This window comes from Monodelphis domestica, chromosome 1, assembly GCF_027887165.1.
Source record: "Monodelphis domestica isolate mMonDom1 chromosome 1, mMonDom1.pri, whole genome shotgun sequence".
NCBI classification, from domain to species: Eukaryota; Metazoa; Chordata; class Mammalia; order Didelphimorphia; family Didelphidae; genus Monodelphis; species Monodelphis domestica.
This window is the reverse complement of record NC_077227.1, coordinates 510427525-510453455: the sequence shown is the minus strand read 5'-3', so window position 1 is coordinate 510453455 and position 25931 is coordinate 510427525. Positions and strand designations below refer to the sequence as shown.

Below are 25931 nucleotides of genomic sequence, written 5' to 3'. Positions count from 1 at the left end.
AGTCGTGAGAAATGATAGTGTTCAAATCCAGCCTCAGACACTTTACTAGCTGTGTGAGCCTGGGCAAGACACTTTAGTCTGTTATTTGCCTGTTTCCTCATCTGTAAATTGGGATAATAACAGCACCTACTTCCCAGGTTTGTTATGAGGTTCAAGTGAGATAATAATTTAAAAGCATTTAGTACTATTCCTGGCACATAGCAAACGCTTTATAAATGTTAGCTATTATTATTTTATAGATGAGGAAGCTGTGACAAACAATAGTTAGATGACTTACCCAGGGTAACACACCTAATTAGCATCTGAGGCCAGATTGGATTAGGGTCTGATATGCCTTTGTGCGCTGCAGGGATTTACACTTCCTTATTGCCTAACCTAGCTCAAATCGCCGTTTTCCAGAGGTAACAGAAGGTGAAGGGAGCTCTAACTGTCTGGGAAGCAAGTTTTACTAAATTTATCTGGCATAAGATTCCCGACAAACCCAGCGGATTTTGTTTTTCCGGGAGTGAGGCTACTTTCCTCAAGCTGATTAGCCAGTACTTTGGCCCCGCCTCCAGCCTTATCTGCCTTTCCCCCTGACTGTCAAGTACTTCCTGCCGCGCACGCGTGTTATTACTTCCCGGCAACATGGCGGATTCTGAGGTGCTTGGCTTCCAGCACATGGGACTGGACCAAAGGCTCTTGCAGGTACTGGAACGGGGAAGAGGGAATGGGTGTAAGGGCAAGACTGAGAGGGGCCTTGCGTTGATCAACTCCTTCCTCAACTCCTGGAACCTTTCCCCGCAGGGGCTCGCCTCACCCGCCCCAACTGACCCTGCCTGGTCCGTATCGGATGGGGCGCCGAGCTGCCTGGTCTGCACCATCTCCTGCTTTAGCCCTCTTCCCTTCCCTGCTGTCTCTACTTCTTTCTGCTTCTGTTCTTTTCCAGGCCATCGCAGAGCAGGGTTGGGCCCGACCCACGCTTATCCAAGAGAAGGCAATTCCACTGGCTTTGGAGGGGAAGGACCTCTTGGCCCGGGCTCGGACCGGTTCAGGGAAGACCGCCGCTTATGCCATCCCGCTCCTGCAGCATCTGCTTCATAGGAAGGCGGTATGACAGCTTGGGCCCTTAGGGTGAGGAGGACCGAGGGAGGAAATTCTCCAGTGAGGTGTTATTAATAGTAGTGTTCTCCCCTTGCCAACTTAAGTCCCATTTCTTACTGCAAGTGTGACTTTGGGCAAGTTAGCAAGTCCCTTCCCTGGACCTCAATTTTCTTATTTGTAAAACTAGGGGGTTGGGCTATATGATCCATTTGAGCCCTTTCAGTTCTGTATCTGTTCAGTGAGGAAGGAGTCATTTGGGCCTGAGTTGGCACAGTGGTTTCAAGAAAGTGTGTTGTGGTAAAAGTCTGAAAATCCAGGACTACCTTTTAAGATTAATCTGCATTTAAAATATTTTTTCCTGTGTATTTTAAAAGTTAGCTAATTGACAAAACAAATCAAGGATGATTTATAGCTTGTGGATTCAGAGATTTCACTGCTAGGTTGGAAATTTAACAATCAGCTCTGCCAGTGTAAGCTGGCCCTAGCAGATCCCTTACAAGGCTTTTTCATGGAGCCTATGCAGGAATGCATACAGTCATGCTCTTCTCTCTCAGATATGGACTAGAATTAAGCTAGGACTAGGGTAATCATGTGACAGTAACTGAAGGGAAAGAACCAGGTTCCATATGACCTATGTAGTTATTGAAGGGGAGATCAGTTTGCTTTTAGAGAAGACATTGAAGTTTCCATTTTTGTAGGGTGAATGACCACTGCTGACTGAAGGTAACACAGCAAAGAGTGTGGTTTGGGTTGGGTAAAATCTTCAATACATGTTATTACAGACAGGACCAGTTGTGGAACAGGCTATTCGAGGCCTTGTTCTTGTACCCACCAAGGAGTTGGCACGACAGGCACAGACCATGATCCGTCAGCTGACAGCATATTGTTCCCGGGATGTTCGTGTGGTTGATGTGTCAGCTTCAGAGGACTTTGCTTTTCAAAGGTGGGTGAAAGAAATTCATCTAGTGATGAAGCATTAAGGGTAATAATGGAGCACTCACTTCCCAGTCTTTAATTCCTTTGGTTTTTATATTTTGCATATGTTTTATCCTGATCCTAATTTTTTACCTCCCTGTAGACCCTTGCTTATGGAGAAGCCAGATGTGGTAGTAGGCACACCATCACGGGTGCTAAGTCATCTGCTGCAAGGCAACTTGAATTTGCGTGACTCTTTGGAGCTGCTTGTAATGGATGAGGCCGACTTGCTTTTTTCCTTTGGCTTTGAAGAAGAGCTTAAGACCCTTCTTTGGTAAGAGTAGGGGATTGTTGCCTCTTGGGAAGAAGGGCATCAGGTAGAGAGGAGGGTGAGATTACTGAGTGGCCTGGAGGCTACAGGGTGGGCTTGGGGAGTGATTGTGGAACTCTAGCTGTTTGAAGGCTCAGAATGGAACCCGACTCTTCTATGCTTTTCTGCAGTCACTTGCCCCGGATATACCAGGCCTTCCTCATGTCTGCTACTTTTAATGAAGATGTACAGGCCCTTAAGGAGCTTGTGCTGCATAACCCGGTGAGGCATAATGGGACGGGGGGGGGGGGGGGGGGGTTGGAACTGAAATGATGAGAATTTTTTTCAGTCCCTAACCCAGTATCCTGAACATTTTCATGCTAAAGCCTATGGCAATGGTTCCCACTTTTTCAATCTGAAGGAGTATCCTCTCTTGCTATGACCAGCAATCAGGACTTGTTCAACTCTACCCCAGGAACATTGCAAATATATTTATTGTTCTTTCTTCTACTTGTGTGCCTATAGGCAAGCCAGAGAGCCTCTTTGAGGTTCATTTCTTCATCTGTGAAAGGGGGATAATATCATACATGGTTTCTATCTCCCACAATGGTTAAAAGGCTTAAATACTACTTGATGATCTCATTGGTTCCCATGGATTTAATTACCATATCTATGTTGATGATTCTCAAATCTACCTATTCTCCCCCCATCTTTCTGTTAATCTTCAATCTCCCATCTTTAATTGCCTTTCAAACATGGTTTTCTTTTTTTTTTTTTAAACCGTTACGTTCTGTTTTGGAATCAATACAGTGTTTTGGTTCCAAGGCAGAAGAGTAGTAAGGGCTAGGCAATGGGGGTCAAGTGACTTGCCCAGGGTCACACAGCTAGGAAGTGTCTGAGGTCAGATTTGAACCTAGGACTTCCCGTCTCTAGGCCTGACTCTCAATCCACTGAGCCACCAGCTGCCCCCCAAACATGGTTTTCTAAAAGATTTCTTAAAGTCATTATGTCCAAAATGGAACTCTTTTATCTTTCCCCCCTAAATCCTTCCCTCTCTTCAATATTTCCTGTTACTGTAGAGGGCAGCAAACATCCTTTTAGTCCCTCATGCTTGTAACCTAGGAGACATTCTGGATTCCTCAGTATTTGTCACCTCCCCTTTTCAGTTCTGTTGCCAAGGTCTGTTGATATCATCTTTGTAACATCTCTTGAATGGTACTTCCCCCTCCCCTTTTACACTGCCACTACTGATCCTCATTACTGAGGGATTATTGCATATAATATCTGGAATATTGTAGCAGCCTACTGGTAGGTCAGTCTGCCTCAAGTTCCTTTCCTTATTCTAGTTCATCTTCCATTCAGCTGGTAAAATGAGTTTTCTAAAGCATAGGTCTGATCATGCCACCCTTCCTATCCAGTACACTTCAGGAGCTTCCTATTGCCTTCAGGAAGAAATGCAAAATGTTTTGTCTGGCTTGCAAAGCTTTTCATTACCTAGCCCCCTCCTACCTTTCCAGTCTCTTAAATACCTTATTTCCCCATTAGATTGTAGGATCCTTGAGGGTGGGAATTGTGTTTGCCTTTTTGTATTCCCAGTGCCTAAGCACAGTGAATGGCACATAGGTGTTTAATAAATATTTAATGATTGATTATTTAAATGTATGTAACATGTTTGCAAACTTCAAAATGTCCTATAAATATCAATTATCATCTTTCCAGTTAGAAATTGAGCAGAGGACAAGGAATTTCAGCATCCTGTCTGTGCATTGCACATAAAGGGCATCTGCATGCTGACTGGGAAATTTCTGTGTTAGTATTTGTTTCTTCCTTACCTGACTCCTGTGAACTCTTACCCTGCCTTCTCCCTAGGTAACGCTGAAGTTGCAAGAATCTCAGCTTCCAGGACCAGATCAGCTGCAGCAGTTTCAAGTTGTTTGTGAGACCGAGGAGGACAAATTCCTTTTACTCTATGCTCTGCTAAAACTGTCTTTATTGCGGGGCAAATCACTACTCTTTGTTAACACTTTAGAACGTGGTTACCGCCTTCGACTTTTCCTGGAGCAGTTCAGCATTCCTGCCTGTGTGCTCAATGGAGAACTGCCTCTTCGTTCCAGGTTTAAAGCTCTTGTGTTTTGGGGCAAGGTGATAGAAAGAGCTTGAGGGAGTAGTCATATGACTGGGACTGTTGAGGAACCAGAATAATGGGGAGGCTAAAGCTAGAACCTTAGGATTGATGAACAACCAACTTGGAGGCACTATAGAACTGATCTTACATCTGGTCTTGGCTATAGGTGCCACATCATCTCACAATTCAACCAAGGCTTCTACGATTGTGTTATTGCAACTGATGAGGAAGTGCTAGGGGCCCCTTTTAAAGGCAAGCGTCGGGGCCAAGGATCCAAAGGAGAGAGGTGATGTATATAGAACTCCATAAATTTCTTTAGTTCTTCATACCACAGTCCTGTCTCCTGTCTTTTGGAAGGATGCTAAACTCTAGAATGCATAGATTGGGGTGAGGGCTTGGTTTTTTTCTTGATTTTTTATAGGATTTCCAGGTATTACTTACACTATGTATACATGAATGTTCTTTTGGGCTTTGGCGCCAGGGTGGAGAGATGATGTAAGTTGGATTGTCAGTTTGAGAAAGAAAAAATTTGGACTAGTTATGAGAAAACTAGTTGCTAAAGTATGTCAACTACTTAAGAATGGGTGACATTCAAACATGGGACTAGCATGATGCCTATCCTAATGGACAAGAAGCAATTTTATTTAAAACTTCTCTCTTCTTCATAGGGCCTCTGATACAGAATCTGGTGTGGCACGTGGCATTGACTTCCACAATGTGACAGCTGTGCTTAATTTTGATCTCCCACCTTCCCCTGAGGCCTATATTCATCGAGCTGGCAGGTAAGTATGGTGCCAGACTGTGTGTGATGTGTGCAGATGCCCTAAGGTGAGGGATATTGTGGCTTGAGTGTATCTTTTCTTCATAGAACTGCACGTGCTAACAACCCAGGAACAGCCCTGACATTTGTACTGCCCACAGAACGTCCCCAGCTCAAAGAAATTGAAGAGGCCCTTGGTGGAGGTAAAAACTGGGGTTTCTTGTGGGGCAGCTTTTGGTTCTCTTTTCCTCACTTCTTTTTTTGTTTTAAACTTTATTTTTTCAATTATATGTAGAAACAATTTTCGATAATTGTTTTCTTACATTTTTCAATTCAGATTCTCTGCCCCGCTCCCCAGCAATAAATAGTCTGATGTAGCTTATACTGGTGCCATGAAATACATATTTCCATATTCCCCATGCCGTGACAGAAGACACATATCACACATACAATTAAAAAAAAAACCTCACGAAGGAAATAAAGTATGACGTGGTTTGATCTGCAATCAGATTCCCAACAGTTCCTTCTTTGGCTGTGGAGAACATTTTTTATCATAAATCCCTTGGGGTTATCTTTGGACCTTGTTTTGCTGATAATAGTTCATGGTTGATCATCATACAATATTTTTGTTATTATACACAGTGTTCTAGTTCTGCTCACTTCACTTTGTATCACTTCATGTAAGTCCAGTTTTTTTTTTTTGAACTCATTCTGTTGGTCATTTCTTATGGCATAATAGTATTCTATTACAACCATAAAACACAGCTTTCAGTTATTCCCCAATTGATGGATACTCCCTCAGTTTCCAATTCTTTGCCAATACAAAAAGATATTTTTGTACAAGTTGGTCCTTTTCTCCTATTTCTAATCTCTGGGATATAGACCTAGTGATATTGCTGGATCAAAGGGTATGCATAAGTTTATGGTCCTTTGGACCTGGTTCCATATTGTTCTCCAGAATGGTTGTATAATAAGTTCATAGTTTCACCAGTAATGTATTAGTGTCCCAATTTTTCCAAATTCCATCCTACTTTTATCATTTTTCTTTTTAGTCATATTAACCAATTGTCCTCACTTTTAAGGAAGTTGAACCATCAAGGGTTGAATTACTGTCTCAGAGAAAGGGGAGGGACAAGGATTAAAAAGTTGGGGTAATGTGATCAAGGAAAGGCTAATGCTGAAAGATAGCCTGGGGAAGAGGAGGGAAATGTGGAAAAGGACACTGTGTGTATGTGTTCAAACCTATAATCTTAATGGTTTAAGAAGTTACACAGCGAGAAACTTCTATCTACCAGTGTAGAGGGCAATTTTTGTGTAACTTAGACTTAGACATTAGCCTGTGTCATGTATTCTGGGCACAGAATTCTGTCAGCTGAAAGATCATGGGTCTGTGCCTATTGTACCAATTCCTTGGTGGGCACAAGGACAAGGGCTCAAACAACCTGTTCCACCACTGATCCTATCCATAGTATATCAAAGACCTTAACTAGCTAACTCAAACCAAACTGTTCACTTTATTTCTTTAACATATTCTCTCTTTTCAGTTAAGTGACTTGGCCAGAGTCACAACCAGTATGTAACAGTCTTGAACCCAAGTAGACTCCAAGCCAGGTCCCCATATACTGTAGCATGATGTCTATAGCAATAATATACTGAATTCTTTTTCTGGGGAAACCTCAGAAAGAATTGTACAGATTTCAAAAGTTTTAGGAAGTACTGAGGTCCAAGAGAGCATTATTCCTTCTTGTTGTCTCATCTAAGAAATAATAGGTGTGTATCAGCACCAAAATTTATTGGACATTTGCTTTATACAGAGCACTAGGGTAAGTGTTGGAGTTACAAAGGGGTATAAGATAAGGACTCTTCTCTCAAGGATTTAATTAGGTAGTTGAGACAGCTACATATTTAGCAAAAGTTTAGCAGTGCTACCTAGTTTGTGTTAAAGTACCCAAATAAATGGATAAGTGCTGCCAGAGTTCAAAGGAGGTTTGAAGATTTTGGGGAAAGTAGGTAGCACAGGACATTATTATATTTGACTAAGTGGTTAGATGGGAGCTAAAGTTTTTCAGCCCTTTTAGTATCTCACAGCTTCTTTTATCCACAGAAAGTGCAGAATCCATGTTTCTTCCCTACCAATTTCGAATGGAGGAGATTGAGGGTTTCCGATACCGTTGTCGGGTGAGCTGGGGACAGTTCTATATAAATCTGGGATCTGGGCTTAGGTACAAAGGATGGTCCTAGGTTTAATACTGGGCTGGTTGCCTTATCTACTTTCTTGATCCTCTTTGCCTAGGATGCCATGCGTTCTGTGACTAAACAAGCCATTCGGGAAGCAAGACTGAAGGAGATTAAAGAGGAGCTTCTGCACTCAGAGAAGCTCAAGGTGAGAAAGGATGGATCATGTATGAGGGTGGAGAACAGAAGAAAAGAGGTAAAGTCTAATAGTGTTCTTGTAGTAAGAAGTGGACATCTAGGCTTTGGGTCTTATTTGGAGTTTAATGATTTCTTAGGAGTCAAGGATATTAGGAGTAATGTGGTTAGGTAGGTGACTTAGTAGATAAAGAGCCAGGCCTCAAAATGGGAGGGACTGGGTTCAAATATGACCTTAGACACTGACTAGCTATATGATCCTGGGCAAGTCATTTAAACTCATTTACCTATCCCTAATGGCTCTTCTGCCTTGGAACTGCTATTTAGTATTGATTCTAAGACAAAGTAAGGGTTTTTAAAAAAAGGAATAATGTGATAGCCCATGGAAGGGAAGACAGGTTGTAAGAATTAGGCTTTATTTTGTTTGGTTGAACTATGGGTATTTTTTATGAGGGGAAGATTGATTCGTTGGTTGGTAAGTGGGTAGTAATAACTTTCTCTCTGCAAAAAGAACATTAATAAAACATTTTTGAAAACAGAAGAAAACAGTGCTTCAAGGACACCCAAATAGAGCAGTTTTGTTCTTGCCCTGTTAAATTGAATAATTATATATTTGAACTGTAAGTTCAGTTTCTTATATAATCCACTTTCTCATTTACATTTTAAAATGCTAGTTGACTAATACTTAAGTTCACAATAAAAAAGAAAATTAAAACAAAACAAAACATAAGTCTTTACATTAATACCTCTTCTTCCAGACCTACTTTGAGGACAACCCTAGAGATTTACAGCTCTTACGACATGATCGGCCCCTGCACCCTGCAGTAGTGAAGCCCCATCTTGGCCATGTTCCTGACTACTTGGGTAAGACTCATTTGGGCTTAGGTGATTGATGCAGCCTGTATAGAGCCTGTGCTAATGAAGTGAAGAATGGAGACCTCTTGGGAGGGTAGTATCCTTGACAGATAGTTGGGGAGAGAACAGTGGATCAGTCAACTAGCCAACAAGTATTTGTTAATGATCTCCCTACTAGAAGATCTGAAAAAAGCTCAAGATAGTCTGTGCTCTCAAGATTCATATAATGTAGCTAGGGAACCTGAATGAACACTTGTGGAACAACTGATATTAAATAGTATCAGCTAAAACCACACTAGGAACTCTGAGAAGGGAGAGCTCATTTTAAGTGGAATAAGTTGAGGAACATTTCCTGGAGATGGTGGGAAATGATGGAGTGGAAAGAGTTCTGAATTGGGATTAAGGACCTGGATTTGAATCTCACCCCTATTACTAAACTTCCTGATCCTTGATTTCTTTTGTAAAATAAGAGGGTTGGACTAGATGATCTCAGATTTTCTCTCTTAAGTCTATGATCTTGACTCCTTGTGCTGTTGCTTCCTTAATATAGTTTGGCTGAACTTTTTTTAAGTGAAAGTACTGTTTTCATCAAATCGAGATGTTGAGAAGGAAAGCAGATTTGGGGAAAAGATTATCAATGCAATGATTTAGGATCAATGTTGAAGCCTGTTCCACAACTCTTGAGAGAGGGATGATTCAGGGTAAAGAATAAGATGCATATTTTTTTTCTGTATGGTCAATATAGGATTTTGTTTTGCTTAATTGTGTGTATTATAAGGGTTTACCCCTCTCCCCCAGGGGTTGGAGGGAGTGGTGAGAGAGAGAGAAAATACATTTTTGTTAATTGAAAAAATAGTAAAATAAAAAAACAAAGAATTCAGTTTTAGAAATGTTGCATTTGAGATGCCTATTGGATTGCCAATTTGAAGTATCTAAAGTGAGAGAGAACCTCAGGCAGAGACCAGGTAGACATCTTTAGACTTGGGAATTGTCTAACTAGAGATAATAATAAAAATCCTTGGGAGCTTATGAGTTCATGTAGGGAAAGAATATAAAAAAAGAAAGGAACCCATTTGTCTTCTCTGACAAATGAGGAAACTTGAGAAATCAATTGACTTTGGAGTTCATACAACTATTCATTAGCAGAGCTTGGACTAGGATCTTGGGCTCCTGCTGTTCTCCCCTCCCCCTCACTATATTGGGAAAAGGTGAGGATCAAAGAAGCAATTGGATCACTGCCTGCATATGGGGGAGGATATGGCAATGCTAACAGGTGATAGACCTGTACATTTCTTATTTTCTTTCTGTGTTCTTTGCCAAGGAAAATGATCTTTGGACTGGGAAGGACAGAACAAAAATGACTAATAGAGAATTCATACTCAAGATAGAGAAATTGTGAGAATGATTCTCAGTGCCCTTGATGAGTTTTGGTCAGCTTGTCTAGATGAACTATATCCCAGGATACTGAAAGAACTGGAAAATGTTATTTGATGAGCCATTGACAGTGACTTTTGAAAAACCATGGAGAATGAGACATATTCTGTACAAAGGGAAAAAGGCAGAGATATTTATTAGTAATGTTAAAAAAAGGCAAGAGAATGGAATCTGTAAACTATAAGCCAGCAGATTTGATTTGGGTTCCTGGCAAAATTTTAGAATATAAAATAAAAGGTGAAATGGATCGAAAAAGATCTATAGGTTGACATAAGAAGAAACTTCCATAAGGAATGAAATAATGGGCTTCAGGGAAACTAGGAAACACAGTGGATAAAGCACCAGGCCTGGAGTTGGGACACCTGGGTGCAAAGGTGGCCTCAGAAATTTCCTAGCTGTATAACTTTGGGCAAGGCACTTAATCCCATTTGCCTTGCCCTTGCTTCTCTTTTATCAGACAAAAGAAGACAAGGGTATGAAAAAAAGTAGTGGGTTTCCTCTCCCTTCCATACTTAGTAATTGAATAAACATTTATTAAGTGCCTACTATGTGCCAGCCCTGTACTTAGGGCTAGGGGGAGTCAGAGATAGTTCCTGCCTTCAAGGAGCTCACAATCTATTTGAGCAAAAAAAAAAAAATCTATTTGGGCACAAATATAGAAAAAGAAGCTTAAGAGGGGTGGTTATAGAGTACCCAGCCCAGGAGCATGCTAGGTGGGAGATGAGGAGGTGACTGCATCAAGTTCCTTCCTTAAATGAAAGATCTGAGAGAAGCACTCCCATGCCTACCCTCTATCCTCTCCATTAGGAGGGACAGAGGGAGGGATCTCAGGGCCAAGCAGCATTGAGTTTTAGATTGCATTCAATCTTAAAAAACCTGTTGGTTGGGTATATAAGACAGTAATTTCCTTGAGAGGTCAGGGACTGCCTCACTGTCATATCCCCAGCATCTGGCATAACTTGTTTGAAATTGTAGAAAGGATCCTTGTTTAGATATAGGTTGCCCTTGGTGACCTTTGAGGTCCTTTCCAGCTGGAGTCAGTTTTTCCTAGCCCCGGTGCTTTTTTTTCCCCTTTAAATACAGAACTTTATTTAGAAACTGTTTAAAGTAGAAAAAAACCCTGTCAAGAAAGACCAGGTGGAATATGGTTTCCCAGTAAAATGGAATTTTTAGGGCAACAAAAGTCTAAAAGGCCACAAGAGAGAAATAACAGCACTGTATTTTAACAATGGCGAGTTACTTGCATTTTTGGCATTATTATTATTAATTAAATTTGGGTTTTCCTCAGAATTCCACAGATTCATGCACTACACAACAATTTCATCATAAAAACTCGCCTTCTACACACATTTTAGGACACCAGAATCTACCACCGGAAACAAATTGATACAAGCACTTCAGGACTGATCAATCTCAGTAGTGGGTGACTGAGAAATCTGGCAGGTTCCTACCAAACAAAAAGGATGAAACAGGCTGAGGTGCAAAGCAAAAGATGGGAGTGTTTAGGAATGAAATATTTTAAATATTAATATTTAAATTAGACATGGTACTGTATTTTCTGCAAAAAAAATTAACATTTAGTAACACACTCTAATGAAATTTATCTCCAAGGAGATTAGTGCACTGGCAACTATTCAGATACAGTGAGAGCTATGGACAGCAGGTACCAAAAAAAAACCACCAAAAACCCAAGGCCTTGCAGATCACAAGGTAATCTCAGCCTTCACAGATCACTCTCCCTCTACCAGAGGTCCAGAAAGAACGTGGAGCATGATCACCTGCCCATGGTATGTCTTGTTCTCAGCAGCACGTTTTAAGGGGCAGAAAGAAGAGACCCCAAAAGGGGAACATAAGGGGAAAGGAAGAATAAAAAGTTAACTAAAAGAAAACAAGACAATCTGCTCCCAAGTAAAACCAGACACATCTTGCTTTCTAGAAAATACAATGCACAGAAGATTTGGAGTAACATCGAAAAACTGATACAGAAATGCTCAATGAAAACAATTTTGAGCTCTTCAACTCAATCATACATCTCAGAGTCAAAAGACTGCCTCTGATTGTTAGGCAAAAATCCAGCCTATTCTTTCATGGGGTTCTACCACTTAGCAATACCAAAAAGCTCTAGAATAAATTTCTTTACTTTGCATTCTGATCAATTTCTATGCCTGCAAGTACTAAAAGAGCACCACAGGCCTTCCCAGATAGTCATGTATAAGGTTAGGCGCTTTCTAACCACAATATGAAGCACAAAGAATCCTGTCATATTACATTTTATAATTTGACATATGGAAACATTTTTAAATACTCTTAAGGCATTATTTATTTAGTTCTCTGTTGAGATTTCACATTAGCTAATCCATTTTGTGAGTCGTCTTCACATTTCTCTATTCTGAGCCTCCATTTAGTATGTTATATAAAAATAATTTTTCAGGAATCAGTATGTTTACCAGCAACCAAAAAGTGAGCTCTCAAGATCTGCCTCTTTGTTCCCTAAGTGAACCAGCTAGATGTTAATACTGCTTTGCCACAAGATAAAAAAATTCCTAACTCAACACCCATTGTAAAAGGAGTGAAACTTCTGCAAAGTGCACTTTAAGAAGAGGTACTTTTTGCTTACGAAAAGAAACCAGTGAGTGAGTCCTCTAAAAATAATAAAAGGGAGTATTTTACAGTTAAGCACATGATTTGGGGTGAAGAATTCAGATGTTGCTTCTCTACTGGTATAGTACATGGGTTATTAATACTCTTCTTGCTCCTCTTGCAGACCCCCTTCATCAGGTATCACAAAGCTTTCATCTGTGGCATAGAGTATCTCCACAATCTTCTGCAACACTGGATCACTTTCCCCTTCATTTTCCTGACAAATCAATTCAATATTCCTTAGCTTTCCAAAGTAGAAGTCTCTCTCTTTCTCCAAGTCTCCAATAGTGAGTTTCAATACATTGATCTGCTGGATCAATTCTGCTGACTCATCATCTCCATTTCCCATCCCTGGATTCTTTCTGACCATACCAGGGCCTGTCTTGGAAGGTGCTGTAGTTCTCTGTGTAGAAATAGGCCTCTGTGGAGCTGCACCACTGGAACCAAGAGGTTTTTTTGGCTTATTCAAAACTGGAGTCATGAGGGAGGGGGCTACTGCCAGTTTCTTGGCCTTGATGAGCTGCTACAGGATCATAGTCTTTCCCATCATAGTTTGCATCAAAAAATTTCTTGAACCATCAAACAAATTCAAAATTGTCTTGAAATTTTCCTTTCATTAATTTGTCCACAGAAATTATTTTGTCTACACCCATCCTCTTAAAACCTGCTTGTAGGATCTTGAAGTTCTGAATATATTCATGTTTCAGTTTTGCTTGAAACTTGACTTTCTTCAGAGCAATGGAACCAGGGAAAAGCATACCCATAAACTGACAATAAGCAGCACCTGAACATAATTCAATAGTTCAATCTTTGTCAAAGTCAACTGCAGAGATTCATTGATCCAGGCCAGCATATCATGTCGACTCAAATTATCGCTAGTTACTGAAGTTGAATACACGTTAACTGCCATCTTCGGCTTCTCGAGGTGCCGCGTATCCTCTCGCCAGCCCCCCAGTTCCATCTAGGTCTTATTCAAAACCCCTGGTGCTCTTTTTACTATAATATGTTGCCTAATGAGCAAGAATTGTGAGTTAGGTCAGGATGGTGTGTGATTTTTCTTCAATTATGCTTTAAAACAAACCTTTTATCTGCTGTCTTAGAAATGATACTAAGTATAGATTCTAAGCTAGAAGAACAGTAAGCACCAGATAATTGAGGTTAAGTGACTTGTCCAGGGTTACACCCTAGGAAATATTTGAGGTTAGATTTGAACTCAGGTCCTTCTGACTCCAGGCCTGGTTCTCTTATCTACTGAGCCAGCTAATTGCCCCTATGTTTTGTTTTGGGAACAAGAATAGAAAAAAGTAAAATTTAAACAAGTTAGATGGAAGAGAATTAAATCAGTGGTCATTTGTAATACATAGGATGGAAAGGAAGTTGTGTGCCCAGAAGAAGAGGTTGGGGAGGGGGACAGGCTTAAGTAAATTAGAAATCTTTCAGTGACAGGTATTTTTTTTCTGGAAAAAATTTTTCCCAGTAATATTTTATTGTATTTCCCCCCAATTACATGTAGAAACAAGTTTTAACATTGTTTTATGACATTTTGTAATCCAAATTCTTGATACTTCCCGCAACCCCTCCTCAAGAGGTAAATAATCGAATGTAGGTTATGTATGTTCTATCATGTGATATATATTTCCATACTTGTCATATTGTGAAAGAAGATCATGTCATACATATAAGAAAAAAAGTCATGAAAGAAAGTGAAAAATGGTTTGCTTTGATCTGCATTCAGACTTCATCAGTTCCTTCTATGGCAGTAAATAGCATTTTCCTTTTTTTAGTCTCTTGGACTTCTCTTGGATCAGTGTATTCCTGATAATAGTGAAGTCATTCATAGTTGATCAAATGATTGATATTTCTAGTGAGATCAGACACTTGGTTCTTTGGGACACCACAGAGATAAAGATGGAGACAGATGGAGTTTGAAGTTATGAATGTTGATGTAGCACCCTGTGATGTGTTGAGGTTTAGGATTTAGCCTTATAGGTCTGTGATTAGAAGGGAAGTTGGGGTTAAGGAAGGGAGTATAGGCATTAAATAAGATAATTGGAGGAACTGGGTTCAAATCTAGCCTTAGACCCTTCCTAGCTTTGTGACCCTGAGCAAGACACTTAATCTTAACTGCCTCATCCTTACTGCTCTTGTGTCTTAAAATCGATACTTATTGATTCTAAGACTGAAGGTAATGGTTTTTTAAATAATTAAATGATAACAGTGATGGAGTAGAAAGGAAGAACTTGATCCATGTGTTACTGAGAATGGAAATCCACTTCAGAGAAAATAGGATAGGTTCACTTTTCACATATTAGAATTGGAGTATTGTAGTGAAGATGTCCTCTGGTCATTGAAATGTAATGTGTTATAGTGGATAGAGCACTGGACTTGTCAGACATAGATTTGAATCTCACCTCAAATTCTTATTAGCTCTGTGACCTTGGGCAAACCACTTAACCTTTCTAAGCCTTAGTTTTCTTTTTTAAAGTGGTGATAACAGTAGTGTATACACCATGATATTGTTTGAAGCTAAATCTTAAAGCACTATGTAAAAGTTAGCTGGAGATATTAATAGACATTTGGAAATATCTGTAAAAGAGACTTTCTAGGCCATATCTGTTCTAGTAAGACCAAGCCAAAGAATCATCCAAAGAGGGGCAATAGTTAGAGCCTAGGGAATGGATGAGATTACTGAGGAACTGAGCATAGATAAGAATAGTGAAATACCTGAGGACAGAACCTTGGGAAGATTGAAGATTGGGAGTAGAGTCAGGGAATGGTGTGGGAAGGTGTATGAAATTTTCAATTCACAGTAAATTCATTTTACATAAAGGAAGAAGCTTGCCATTAGTGAAAAATTCAATAGAAAACACTTCTGCATTCAATCTAAGTTTACTCAAAAGTAGAATCTGCTTGTTACTGAAAACTTCAGTTGAAACAGAGTATCCTGTAAGAAAACATCCTTGGCACAAAGTAAAAAGCTCTTAACATCAGACTGAACAGAGAAGGAATAGGCAGAGAGAGGAAATGAGAACCAATTTAAGGGCTATTGATAGAAATTGAGAGGTGATGGGACTTCAAGCCAGTGTGGGTGTTGAGGGTCAATTGTACAAAAACATACAAAAAAGTCTAGGAGGGGAATATCAGGAGGGATTAATTCAGTTTTGGGAATAGATCTAATGGGGTCAGATTGATGATGGCTCAGCTTTAAGGTCCTAGAAGGAATGAGGACTATAGTTGTAGCAGGTAATTGTGGGTACAGATTGCCAGACATCTGTTTTCTTCATTCCCTAGTCCCCCCTACACTTCGTGGCATTGCCCGCCCTCACAGCAAGCGGAAACGGAACAGACCCTTCACCTCCCTCAGGAAATTAAAGGTATTGCCCTTGTGTGGGCTCTAGTTAAGTAACAGGCTCCTGGAATGTTGACTCTTTCCCCCTCCTTGTTGCCTTCTTTGTAGGGCCCAGAAAAATAGTATCATACCCTAATCCTGGAGAACAAAGAAGCCAGGTATCTTTGCCTCAGGTTCAGAAATCTCCAAGGAAGTCTAGTGGCTTGGTTTGTGTGCTAGGAACTTGTGACTAGATGTTAGAATACAAAGAAAAGGAATTTGGGACTTGTGGCCCCCTACCCCCATCTCCATTTTTGTCCTTTTCATTGTTTCCTCAATAAGGAATAGTGAAGGCAGTGACAGGAGTAGGGGAGAGGAAGGAGAGAAGGAAAGGGGGTGGGGTAGAGTAGTAACTAGTAGGATAGGAGGCACAAGGGCTCTGGACCTCAGTTTTCTTATTTGTAAAATGAAGTCAAACTAAATGTTCTTTAAGGTCCTTCCAACTCAAATAATCTCTGATATTTTATGACTGAATTACTTGTCTTGCCCTGTGTTCTTTGGACTATGACTTTGAAAATTCCTAGCCCCCCCCAAAAAATTCCTAGCAAGATTAAAGAGACTTATCACTCTTCTGCCATACAGATAATGATTACTCTTAATACCTTCTTACTCCCACAGACCCCAAGGACACAGAACCCTCTGCGAAACTTCAAGTATACCAGAAAGAAGCCAAGGACCTCAGCCCCTTCAGCTAAGCACTCCTGATGTTGCTCCTCTTCTCTGGGACTGAGTGTCACACGATCTTCCTTTCCTTTGGGAGCTAGCCAATTACTTGTTTGTTCCCCTCTGGAGCACTGGCCTGTTAGCCCTGTGCTGTGGAGTGACTGTTGGATTTGGTATGGGATCTATTTAAGAGATTGGACTCCCAGAGGCCAGAAGGAAATTATCAGCCTATCTCTAGTGTTGGCCTCACCCCTTGTTGAGATGGAAGATTCTGCCCCCCTGCCAGCAGGGGTCGCCATGCATAGGCTCACAGGCAGCTGGAAGAAACCTTTGAGAGATAATATAGTCCAACTCCTGTGACCAAAGGGACACTGATAAGTGGACTGAAATACATCTTTATTCTTCATACTCAAGGTGCTGCATTGATTCCTACTCATCTGTTAGTAAGACTGACCTTGATTTACCAGACTTCCCTCCACCCTCACACTCTCACACACTTAGAGCCCCTAGACCCATATTGCAAACCTATGACACGTGCCAGAGAGGCTGCTCCCCTCCCCTCTCCGTGCCTTCCTGAGGACATTTCTCGCATGAACTGCCCCTCTGCCTAGTAGCCCATTGGGAGCATTTCCTTACTCCCCTATCTGGGGTAAAGCAGTGGGCTCACATGTGGCATAAGGGTGCAGTTTGGACACTTGGTCTCTAAAAGGTTAGCCATCACTGCCCTAGACCCATTGCCCAAGGTTGGCTTCCATTGTAATCATCAAGGCTATGGGTCTGGAGCCATGATCTAGGTTTACACATATTTCTTTCCCTCTAGTTTTTACTCACAATACCTTGGTTAGGAAGCTGGTTTCCAAGAGCTGTGATTTATCTCTTCCTATCATTCAAGATTTCCATTTCCTGCCTTTTGTTGTCCACTGGGAAATTTCTGCTGGCACCTGAGACATCACCTTTTCATGCTTATTTGAGCTTTTTCTTACTCATTCATGAGGAAAAAGTGAAAATAGAGAGGTAGATTTGGAGTTAGGACCTCAGCTCAAATCCTAGCTCAGCTGTTTTATAAATGCCTTGGGCAAGTCATTTCTGGTCTTAGTTTCCTTTTCTCTAAAAATATTTTGTGTTGGACCAGATGGTCTCTAAGGTCCCTTCTATCTTTGTGGGACATTATTTTCATAGTAGGAAAAAGGTCCCCTGGTTGTGCTCCTGGTGACTAAGCTTCCTAATTTCCCTTCTTTTACAAGTTTTGGATTGGGAGTCCATTGCTAGGGAAGAGCCTACTTGGGAAAAATGAAGAAGTGTTATTCTGTGTGTGGAATGTGTCTAGTGATGATTCAGCATAGCCACTTAGTCAGCCACCCACTCACTATGCAATAGAAATTTCTCCCCTGCCTTATCAGGTATTACAAGGCCAGGTAGGGACCATAAATTTCATTCTGGGAAGAGGGGAGCATGAGGAAAGTACGTGAGCTGGTGGGGAGGGAGACTTAGAAGAAAGAGAACAGATTTAAAGATATATTTCTAGAATCATCAAACTTGACAGATAAGAAAGATCATCCTAAAGCCTTTGGTCAACAGATGACGTCAAAGCGTCTTCCTCAAGATGAACAGCAGAAGCAAAAATAAGAGAGAGATAGCTTAAATCTAAAAGTAAAGAATGAAGAAGACACAGTGGATAGAGCACCAGGCTTAGAGATGATATATCCTGGATTCAAATCTAGTCTCAAGACACTTTCTAACTTTGTGACCTTTTAACCCCAATTACCTAAACTTTCTCTTTCTGTCTTAGGATCCATACTTAGTATTGATTCTAAATCAGAAAGCAAGGTTTTAAAAAAAGAGAATGAAGAAAAAACACCACAGTACATGAAAGTTAAATGACTTGGCTGTGATGAGACCTATGCTCTCATGTTTGCCCTGTTGGGAGCCATGCCCAAGGTACAAAACCGAGCATCTTTAAGGTTTCACATGCTAGGTCTCACAGAAATTAAAAGTGTTTTGTTATGGTCTTTTCTGTAGCTTGTTGTTACGGACAAAAGAGTGGTTGCCATAAACTGTGACCGCGAAAATATGGTTTCAAGACTTTGAATAGCCAAAACTGTAAAGAGAATTTTTAGTGTCTTGGTTTTATATTAAAAATAAAGTGGTCACCATGGGAAAAATTCCCAAATATGAAATACCCAACTCAGCTGGGTTTTATGGAGATTTTAATTAATATAAATTAAGGAATTAAGAAAAAGGAGAGAGAAAAAGAGAAATATAGTATGAAGGGCCTAGGCCAACATGGCCTAGGCCTGAGCCTTAAGAGAGAGACTAGTCAGTCTTTTATCAACTCACCACAAGATCCTTCCAAGCAAAACTCTAGTTCAGAGATACCCTCCAGTTTAGCTCAGGAAGCTGAACTTAAGTTCAGCCACTGAGAGAGAGACCAGTCTCCAATTCAGCTCCAAAGTTGCATACATTCAGAGGCCTAAACCCCTTTTAAAGAAAATTTTCTCCTATATCACCTCCCCTAAATTTCTACATCTACCAATCACAGTAGACGTTTTCCAAAGGACTGACCATTCTTAATTCACACCTGAGTAGACTAAAACTTTTGAGTAATTCACACCGGAGTAGACTAATCTTGTCCTTTGCAAGTTGCCTGATTAATTTGATCTTCATAGGTACTTAGCACCCCTTTGTATTAGATCTAAAAATAGACCTAGCTTAAGGGTTCTTGCTTCACTTTAAGAATGGGTTGGGGACTTTTCATTGTTCAGGAGTTTACAACTTTATCTTCCCCTAAAGTATGCCCAAGTATGGGTGGAGTAATGTTAGAGTTCTCATATTCCTGACCAAAGTCCCTTCATTGTTTTAAAATGAAAAATTATCCTAACCAAATGTTCTAAGGTAGAGTCTGAGAAATTTTAAGATTCACATTTTTTCATTAGAAGGGATCTTTGAGAGGTTCCTTAATGTTAACATTGTGATTAGGTGGGGACTCAAAGGGGATACTTAGGACTCAAGTGGTACCCAAGTGGACTGATGCATAATCAGGGGAGAATAGAAAGTATGACCACAGACACAAGAACAGTGTTTATCCAGACTTTGGAGAAGTAGAGTTGAGGCAAAAGGGGTAAAAGTCCAATCCCACAATGCAATTACTTCATCTCAATAATTGGTTATTAGGCACCTACATTAGCTATTGGTAGACCTTCAAGGAGTCTGGAGTAGTTATGTTAACTGATTTTGTTGGGTGTAAAATTAAAATTAATATACAATAATTCCAAATATATTTATAAGATTAATTAATAATTACTAGAAGTAAAGGAATAAAAAGGTAATTATCTTACAAAATAAAACCATGTGCCCAAGCTAATCTACCTGCTTAAAAGATCTACTCCATTAAAGCTGTGACAGGAAGGAAAGAGGAAAAGAGGTGGAAAAAGGGAGAATTTATATTCTGCCTATGTCAGTATAGGAGGAGAGGGGGTGCTAGGTAATGTAGTTCAAAGGTACAAGATTTCTAATTACACATTCATCCTTGTGATCATTTGGGAGACCAGTCTCCCCAAGGGATCATTTTAAACATAATCAACTTATAACTCTAAAAGAATTTTAACTAAAGTTATATATAATATTGCAGTTTCTAAAGGGAAATTATAATAATTTGGGGATAAAGGAAAATGAAAAGAACAAAACCAAAGATTGCTACATTTGACAAAAAGCCAATTTGGGGCAGTCCCCTTTGGCATAAGAATATACATTCAAAACAAATACATTCAACCCTCCACAGTTCAATTCACCACATCCCAAAGTTCACTCTGGATCTGGTGTGGCATGTAGTCTTTGTAGGCATCTTCATGGCACCTTCTCCAAACATTTTGCTTTCTAGATTTGGGGAGGTAGCAAGTTTCTTATCCTAAAATTACTCTCAAATGAATTTAAACTTTGCATTATAGGATAATAATACAATCCCCCCTGCAGAGGATATTGACAAACACAGGGATCACTCAGAGATACATGGCTGAGTTAATGAGGTATATGAATCAATTGTAAAAAGAAATCAAAGACAAAAAAATCCAAATAAAAGAAAAAAAGTTGTGGATGAAATATAAAATATCGAAGTCTTATGTGTAAAAACTCTTAAGTAAAGGAAAATTAAACCTAAAACAGGCCCTTGAATCAGGGCCCAATTAAAGTGATATATGTCCCACAAGCCTGTAGTAGCAATTATACACTTACCCAATCAGCAGCCAGGACTACAGAAAGTTTTCCATACTATGAAAGACAGAAAAGGGACTAAATTTTAGTAGCAAATTGGGAAATAGCATTCCTTGGTTTGATTTTACCTTTTCTCTCAGGGATACTGGAACCAGGATCACAGCCAAATTGAGGTGTTTGATAGAAATAGGACAGGGAAGACCTGCCTCTGACATGTGACACGGCCACAACCTTGAACCCCAAACAAGTTCAAGTCCTCTTGTCTTGGCTCAAAATCTCATCAATCCCATTGGGATTGGTTGATCTTTTTGACCTTGTGCTTGATTGGCACTTTGCAGGTTGGTTTTGTGCTTCTTTGACACTGTGCAGTGGCTCTTTTTGTATTCCCTTCTACTGGAATCAGAATCATTAAGCAAAGTCCCATTATTTTAAACAATGAATGGCAGGTTTCCATAGTCTAAAGCTTTTGAGTATGCATTGACATTAGGGCTAATGGACATTTTAAACTTATCCTTGGGCAAAATAAAAACAAACAACAAACAATACTGATAAAATGTGCTTCAAGTTAAAAAAAATAAGAGAAATAAGGGGAAACTCATACTGTATTGCAGATACAAGGGGAAAAAAACAATAATAAAAAAGGTTTAAAAATAAAAAATATAGCTTACAACCAGTGACACACTGTGTCACCCAAGGAGAGGTAGAATACAAAGGTTCCTCACCAAAAATGACATCCATTTCCTTTTTAACTTGACCATGATCCACTGTGAGTGCAAATGATTTTTACAAAGTAACAGCTTTATAAAATAGTAGTACAGTAGGTAATGCACATTCAAATAATACCAAAATTCCCAATGGCCCAGTTAATGACAATAGCAAACAAATCCACTATCATATAGGATTCACATGAATATATAGCCACTTGCTATATGACATTTGAAAAACCTATGAACTCACGTATACTTGTCACAAGTTCTACAAATCTAGCAAATCTTTCAACCTTGGCTGAGATATTTTTAACAAGATCTATTAGTGCCATAATTCCAAAATTTGGCAGAGGAGCCCAGAAAAAAGTACAAATCTGTGCTGCTACTGAAAACCTTTTGGGTCTAAAACGTCACCAAGAATCTAGATCCTTCTGGTGGAGGTAGATTAAGTTGAAGAGTTAAAAATTATCCAGAAGCTACTTAGACTCCATGGGAAATGCTCCCTCTTGGGAGCCATCCAGCGGTACCATGCCCCTAGGATAAACTTCCTAGCTCCTCTGGTATGAGATTGTTATATGTCTCATCCATTACATTTTTATAAATGTGGAGGTGGGGAATATAGTGCTAACACACTTCAGCTACTAAATGGATCCTTTACCTCTTGTTACAAACAACTCAGAGGCAGAAATGAGTTCCTGCCCTCACGGAACTTAAATTCTACTGAAGGGCTATAACACCCTCACAAATTGTGAGAGAAAGCTCTATGGGACTTCAGGGAGGGACAACAGGAAAGACCTTGTCTAGTAAGTGCTAATTGAGCTATATTGTGCAAAAATCTAGGGATTCTAAGAGGGGAGGAATTGTATTTATCAGAGATAGGAGAATCAGGTTATGCAAAAGCAAAGAGTTGGAAGGTCGAGTGTTGGGTATAAGGAGCAGTATATTTGTTGTTACTTCCAGACTTCTATGAGGGAGTCAGAATATAGTGGGGACTTGACTCAGCCCACTGCTAGGTCTATGTCCCAACAAGACTGAAGTAAAAATATGTTCTGTGTATATGCCAAAATATTTATAGTATCATTTGTTTTAGTAGCAATAAATCCAACAAATTAGGCACTCAAAGATTGGGAGATGGCTAAACAAATTATGGCAAACAAAGAATATGTGGGATATTATTGCACGTTAAGAAATAAGCATGACTTTGAGAGAAGCATGGGAGGACATCTATAATTGACACAAGATAATTAGATGTACATAGTGACTACAACAATGTAAATGGAGAAGGTAATGAAACCAAACCTGATGTAAGTATGGATCTGAAAAGAATTGAAAAAACTGAAAGTCTTAGAGTAAAAAGTGGCCCCTGTTAAAATCAGTCCCTCTGTTTGTATCCTTGATCATCCTGTCCCATCCCTAGGGGATTTCTCCTTATAGTCATCCCATCTCTTTCTTAATAGTAAAACAATAAGCATTTATTAAGTGTCTACTATGTCAGCCTCTCCTTTTCCTCTCTACTTCTGGGCCTGCTCCACTGCTGATATACAGATTTAGGAAAAAATAAATCCAACAAAAACCAAAAGATTCTATCCCTTCAAGCTATTCTCCTGTTTTTCCCCCTCTTATTTAGCCAAACTAAATAGTTTCAACATTTGTTTCCTCTAATTCCTTAATCCTTTGCAAACTAACTTTTACATGTTTTCAATTAATATTTTTTCTCCCACATCACCCCAACTTGGAAAGAAAAAAGCCTCAAAACTTAACAGACATGTATAGTAAAGTCAAATAAATTCCTATGTTGTCCATAGGAAAACAAAACCACTTTCTCTGGCAATTTTTTAATTGCTCAATCCAATAGCTTAAAAAAAAAAAAGAACAAATCCTTGCCCTCTGTCTTAGAATCAGTATTGTTTCCAAAGCAGAATAGGAAGGGCTAGGCAATTAGGGTTGTGACTTGCCTAGGATCAGAAAGCTAGGAAGTATCTGAGGTCGTTTGAATTCAGGATCTCCCATCTCTAGACCTGGCTCTATTCACTGAGCCACCTAGCTGCCTTTGCAGCCAACCTTCTAGTCACCCAGGTTTGCCACCTCATCTGAATAATCTCACTTTTCCCTCATCCTACCTATTAGTTGTCATTCCTTGTTCATTTTATTTCCACAACATCTCCAATACAGTAATCAATGTACATTGATTATTCTTTGTTACTGCAGAGAGTTGGTATAAATATTTTGGGTTTCTCTGGCCTTTTTGGACATTCTTAGAAATTGAACAACTGGGTAAAAGTTGTATGGATGTTTTGGTCATTTTCTTAGCATAATTCCTAATTGTTTTCCAGGAGGATTGAACCAATTCGCATTTTGACCAATGTCTATCTTTCCACAGCCCTACATGTAGACTTTTGTTTTTCCTGAAGATTTCCTGCGTGTGGGAGAGATAAAACGCAGAGTCAGTTTGTTTCACATTCTCCTCTTATTCCGCAGAGTTAGTTTGTTTCACATTCTCCTCTTATTAATCATTTGGAGTTTGCAAATCTTCCTTTGATTATCCTTGTGGTGTACTTTGACCACTTATTTGCTGTTTCCCTTCCTTGTAGTGAAAACCCTTTAAATTAGATATAAGATTCTAAGCATATTTAAGAAACAACAGGGTCCCTGTCCCTTTTTAAAACTTAAAACTGCACTGACTTGAAACACCTTGTATACTAGCTCTTATGTTGCAAATTAAAGCTATGCACTAGATCTTAAGTTGCACTAAGTTTTGGCCACAAATGCCAGCCAACTGTGGTTCAGAAAAGAAAAAAAAATTCCCACATAATGTTTTCTTAATCAGCTCTTCACTTCTCCAAACTTTAAAAAATAATTCTGTTTTTATTCTTTCATGAACTTAATTATGCCCCAAACATTTCAAGGTACAAAGAACAACAACAAAAAGGCTGCACATGAAATTATAAATATCTTCTATGTTCAGGGTTTTTGCTATAGTAAAATATTTATTAAATAACAATTGTGTCCCTTTCTGAATTTCATTTTTTTCCTTCTGCATACATTTTTTTCTCATCTTAATCTTAGGACCTTGAAAAAGTCTATATTGTTAGTTTTTATCACAGGATTCCAGGTTAGAGAATGGCAAATTTGAGTACCCACTGCCTTTCTTGAATGTGGCAGCCTTTTCTCAGGCCTCCTGAGAAGAATTTGAATCCTGCTTCCTCATCACCTGTGATCATCATTGTCACTACAACTGCCAACAAAAGTTGATGGGAGAGTGACAGCTAGGCGGCTCCATGAACAAAGAACCAGATGTGGAGATGGGAGGTTCTGGATTAAAATCTGACATTAGAGACTTCCTAGCTGTGAGACTGGGCAAGTCACTTAACCCCAATTGCTTAGCCCTAACTATTCTTCTTCTGCCTTGGAATTGATACTTAGTATTGTTTGTAAGAAAGAAAGTAAAAGTTTAAAACAAACAAATGTGAGATCCTTGTCCAATGACCAATGAGTGAACATACAGTAGGGCCATATCAGTTTTGATTTTCCTAATGTAAATAAAACAAGAGGAAAGGACACTACAACTAAATGGGAGTTTAGGAGTATAAGTAATTCTTCAAGAGGCAATGAAAGGAATTGACAGAATGGTCTCATATATCCAAAGGCAAGAAGAGATATTTCATGGGATATCTGTTTTCCAATACTGGTGATAATATTTGCAAAAATTCCTCAAAAGTTTTATTATTTTTATATGATTTTTTATGCTACTTAAATTTTATCCTATATCTTTCCATTTCCTTTTCCCAAAAAGCCATCTCATAATGAATAATTTTCTTAAAAAAAAACCCCAGCAAAACCTATCAATACAATGAAAAAACTGGACAAAATATGCAATGTTCCACATTTGTGCCCTCACAGTTCCAAAAAGGAGTGAAAATAGGTAACTTCTCAGATTTTTTCTTTAGGACTGTGCTTGCTTTTTATAATTTTGCAATATTAAATTTTCAATTGTTTTATGGTTCTTTCCATTTGCATTGTTATAGGCATGGTGCTTATTTTCTTGGCTCTGCTTACTTGACTTTGCATCAGTTTGTGTCTTTCTGTGCTTCTCTGTATTCATCATATTCATTGTTTCTTATTGAACAATAATACTGTTCCATTACATTCAAACGTTTAATTTATTTAGCTAATTCCTTTTTTTTTTTAACCTTTACCTTCTATCTTGGAATCAATATTGTGTATTAGTTCCAAGGCAGAAGAGTGGTAAGGGCTAGGCAATGGGGGTCAAGTGACTTACCCAGGGTCACACAGCTGGGAAGTGGCTGAGTCTATTTAGCTAATTCCTAACCAATAGAACTCTACTTTGTTTTCAGTTCTTTGATACCACAAAAAGTGCTGCTATAAATATGTGTGCGTGTGTGTTATGTATGAGAGAACCTTTTATTTTATCCATGACTTACTTGACTTATAAGCCTAATAGGGAAAATTTTGGG

General features: G+C 39.3%; 1 protein-coding gene and 1 pseudogene across 1 annotated transcript; one reads left to right on the top strand and one right to left on the bottom strand.

Annotated features, from left to right (window-relative positions):
- Positions 1-557: 557 nt before the first annotated feature.
- On the top strand, positions 558-18727 carry DDX56 (DEAD-box helicase 56). Its single transcript, XM_056813045.1, has 14 exons — positions 558-687; positions 929-1090; positions 1866-2026; positions 2162-2332; positions 2500-2590; positions 4178-4422; positions 4600-4719; positions 5102-5215; positions 5302-5396; positions 7298-7371; positions 7487-7576; positions 8322-8427; positions 15784-15866; positions 16499-18727. The coding sequence occupies exons 1-14, from the start codon at positions 628-630 to the stop codon at positions 16583-16585; spliced, it is 1659 nt and encodes a 552-aa protein (XP_056669023.1). The 5' UTR covers positions 558-627; the 3' UTR covers positions 16586-18727.
- LOC107650661 (microtubule-associated protein RP/EB family member 1-like) lies at positions 10925-13468 on the bottom strand (annotated as a pseudogene).
- Positions 18728-25931: the final 7204 nt, after the last annotated feature.